The 3,592-nt window shown below is 32.8% G+C and overlaps 1 protein-coding gene across 1 annotated transcript; it reads left to right on the forward strand.

Annotated features, from left to right (window-relative positions):
- Positions 1 to 1,799: 1,799 nt before the first annotated feature.
- On the forward strand, positions 1,800 to 2,732 carry LOC134573018 (olfactory receptor 8G50-like). Its single transcript, XM_063432376.1, has one exon. The coding sequence runs from the start codon at positions 1,800 to 1,802 to the stop codon at positions 2,730 to 2,732; it is 933 nt and encodes a 310-aa protein (XP_063288446.1).
- Positions 2,733 to 3,592: the final 860 nt, after the last annotated feature.

Genomic DNA, 3,592 nt, shown 5'->3' on the forward strand with positions numbered 1-3,592 from the left:
TGTATGGGGAATCCATCTTTCATGATTTAGCAATCGCTCATTTACCTAGATCAGTTATAGTCCATTTGCATGATTTGCCAAAAGCCCCAAAAACGATTACCAACCAGGTTATTAAAACTTCTACGCTACAAAAGAGTAACGAACTACTTAGTGTACGTTTGTAATTGTGCACTTCAGACAAGTTGTAGCTTTTTTTTAATACATTTCTTAATTAAAATCTAATTTTTGGTTCTTGGGTAATGGTTACCTGCTAAACTAAAATATAAAAAATAATATATGTATCATTGTTCAATCATTGTACTGCTCTAACATTAAGAAGCAATAGTATTGTAAACTAGCGTCACAATATTGTCAGGGCAAGATACAGATTAGGGAACAGTCCAGCGTTACATTGTAATAGTTTACTTAAAATCACTTATCTCAGCAAACAAATATGGGGATTCAGTTCCACTTATGGCCATATTGTGTTAAGTAAATCACTACTTTACAGTACCCCAATATTGGTGGGTAATACCCTCATTTTAGTATGGGAGACAAATTAAATAGTGCTAAATGAGCTAAAGTGTATTTAATCAATCTGTTGTTAGACCATTGTGTATATATGTCATGCAACATTAATGCGATAAAAAACACAATCTTAAAAATAGTGTCAAAGTGAAATTATGAAAGTGGTAGTGGTTTGATGTATGTACTCACAATAGATATCATTTACTAAATAAAAATTGTTATGAAAGTGGCATTGCTATCCACACCTCCTCAAACTTATATTTTCCTGTGCTCATCTCCAAAGGGCATCTTATTATAGAGCAGATATATGATGTGCATTGACACTGTATTTTTTAATTATGCTCCTACAACAGATTAATTAAATACACTTTAGATCATCTAGCACTAGCACTATTTAATTTGTCTCCCATGTTAAAATAAGGTCAGACCCACCAATATTGGGGTACTGTGGCATAGCGACGGGTTTATCATGATATGGTGGAACTGAATCCCCAAATATATTTGCTGAGATATGTGAAACTGTGTGCTGTTCCTTAATCTGTATTTTATGTGAATTGTGGTCTTTACGGCAGCACCACTGCTGAGAAATGCATGTTCCGGGTGTTCCCACAATTTCTCTTTTTTAATAAATATTTTAAGTGTATACATGGTACCAACTTGATTGACCCATATTATTTACCATTTAGCCTATGTATAAGGACGTGCCTGTAATTTCTTTTGAAACGATACCAACTGCTATTGATGATATAGATGAACACCTGGTATACAATAGGATTCTAGTTAAATTTCAATCAAATATTTATGCCATATTACACTATTCTCTTGCTTTTTATGAGGTTCTGTGTCTCCGTTTTTCTTTTGTTTAAGTACATATTCTAAATATCCAAGAAAACTACAGGATAAAAAAGGTTTCTGCTCCCACCTGACAGTACGTAAGTTTTCATCTTTTTTTTCTTTTTCATTTTCATTTTTCCATTGTACATGATTTATAGATTTACGTTTAATTCTTTGTTTATAATCTAGAAAGAGAGCTTTATGAGAGTAAACGTTTAAACACTTGGATGGAATATTTTGAGACAAATGGTAACATCATATCACATGTGTAATATATTGTACAACATAATATGAATACAATTGAAGTCACTAAATAAACCAGATATTAACTGTTTATAAAAGTAATGAGTGATAAGCATTAATTATCCTGTTAAATACAGTGGTATTATATTAATATATTATGATGTTAAATTTCTAAAAATCTTTGTTTTAAGCATTAAAATACAGAAAACAAAGTGATGGAATCTAAGAATCAGAGCTTAGTAAGATATTTCATTATACAAGGGATTTCCGGCCTCCCTGAGCTACAGGTTCCGATCTTTCTCCTGGTTCTGTTTCTGTATATCTTGACTCTGGCTGGTAACATGACCATCCTTCTCCTGGTCTGTTTGGATCGACACCTTCACACCCCCATGTACTTCTTCCTGTGCAATCTGAGTATCCTGGACATGTTTTCCACAACTCTTACTCAACACAATGTCCTTGTTTTCTTTATTACAAAGAACAACAGAGTTTCATACAATACCTGCATAACTCAGATGTATTTTTTTGGGTGTTTTATTTGCGATGAGTTGTTGTTTCTTACGGCCATGAGTTATGATCGATATGTTGCAATCTGTAACCCTTTGTGTTATCATATGTATATGAATAACCAAGTTTGTGCTCTCCTGGCCCTTAGCTGCTGGTTAATTGGATTTATAGAAGTAATTCCTTACATCATTTTATTACTAGGTTTCTCATGTTATAAATCCAACATAGTTAACCATTTTTTCTGTGACCTCGTTCCTCTTATGAAACTCTCTTGCAGTGACACATCTGTTTTGGAAATCCTGAGCCTCACAGAAGGATTTCTCCTTATGACCTTCACACCATTTCTTCTTACCTTCATCTCTTATGTCTTTATAATTGTCTCCATATTAAAGATAAGATCCAGCATCGGGAGACGTAAAGCCTTCTACACCTGTTCCTCCCATCTTACTGTTGTCATCCTTCTCTATGTCACCCTCTTTTCCCAATACCTGAAACCAACCGCAACAGACACTTCGGAATCTTCAAAATTTGTTTCACTTTTTAACACAGCTGTTGTCCCATTACTAAATCCTTTAATATACAGTTTGAAAAATAAAGATGTGAAGGTGGCCTTAGCGCGAAGATTTAAATGTAACTATTAAATGTAGATATTAATAGTTCTTGACATTTTAATTTGCACACACATACATCACCTGTAATCATGTTTGATTATATTTTCTAATGTATTCTGTGTTAAATTTATAAATGTGTATTTTTATATTATTTTGTAATTTTAATATTATTTTGTCCCTTTTTTATGTTATATTGTACTCTATTGTAACAATGCAGTGTCTTTGCACCCAGGACATACTGGAAAACAAGATAAATCTCAATGTATTCTTCCTGGTAAAATATTTTACTAATAAATAAGTAAAAGTATGTTCTTCTATGGCTTAATTATCAAAATCTATCAATATAATAAATATAAAATGACCAAATGAGATCTTTTATGGAGCTAGGATAACAATAATATTCTTGCAATTTGAATTGAGCCCGAGCAACTCAAAGACGTAAATCAATTGATAACATCTATGCTTCAGTTCTTACCAGTACAAGAATAGCTCATAGGTGTGTTGTAGGGTATTCATGAAATAATTGGCTAACATGTACTAAAAAAAGGTAAAAAGTGTGGGGATCCCCCTGTAAAGAATTACAATCAGACTTACCAAAATGAAACTCTTTTTCTACTTGACTGCATATTGTAGACAATAAAAACTAGGTATAGGTTGTATAAATGGGAGTGCGTTCCTTGCAATTTCTGCAGACCTATTATATAATGTACCAAGGAAACTTTCAAGGTACGTAACTTTTTAATTCCATTATTTGCAATGCATGATAACTAATGGGATAAAGATTTTCGTAACACATCTTCCCAGCCTCAGGAGAAGTAAGTCCCACTCCCTCAAGTGTATTTTATGTACAAATCCCATCATTTTTTGGTTTCAGTAGGCAATGCAATATA

The sequence above is a fragment of the Pelobates fuscus genome, chromosome 9 (assembly GCF_036172605.1).
Source record: "Pelobates fuscus isolate aPelFus1 chromosome 9, aPelFus1.pri, whole genome shotgun sequence".
Classification (NCBI taxonomy): domain Eukaryota; kingdom Metazoa; phylum Chordata; class Amphibia; order Anura; family Pelobatidae; genus Pelobates; species Pelobates fuscus.

Bases quoted from the DNA above. Each gene is read 5' to 3' on its own strand.
- LOC134573018 (XM_063432376.1), top strand. From the start codon at position 1,800: ATGGAATCTAAGAATCAGAGCTTAGTAAGATATTTCATTATACAAGGG.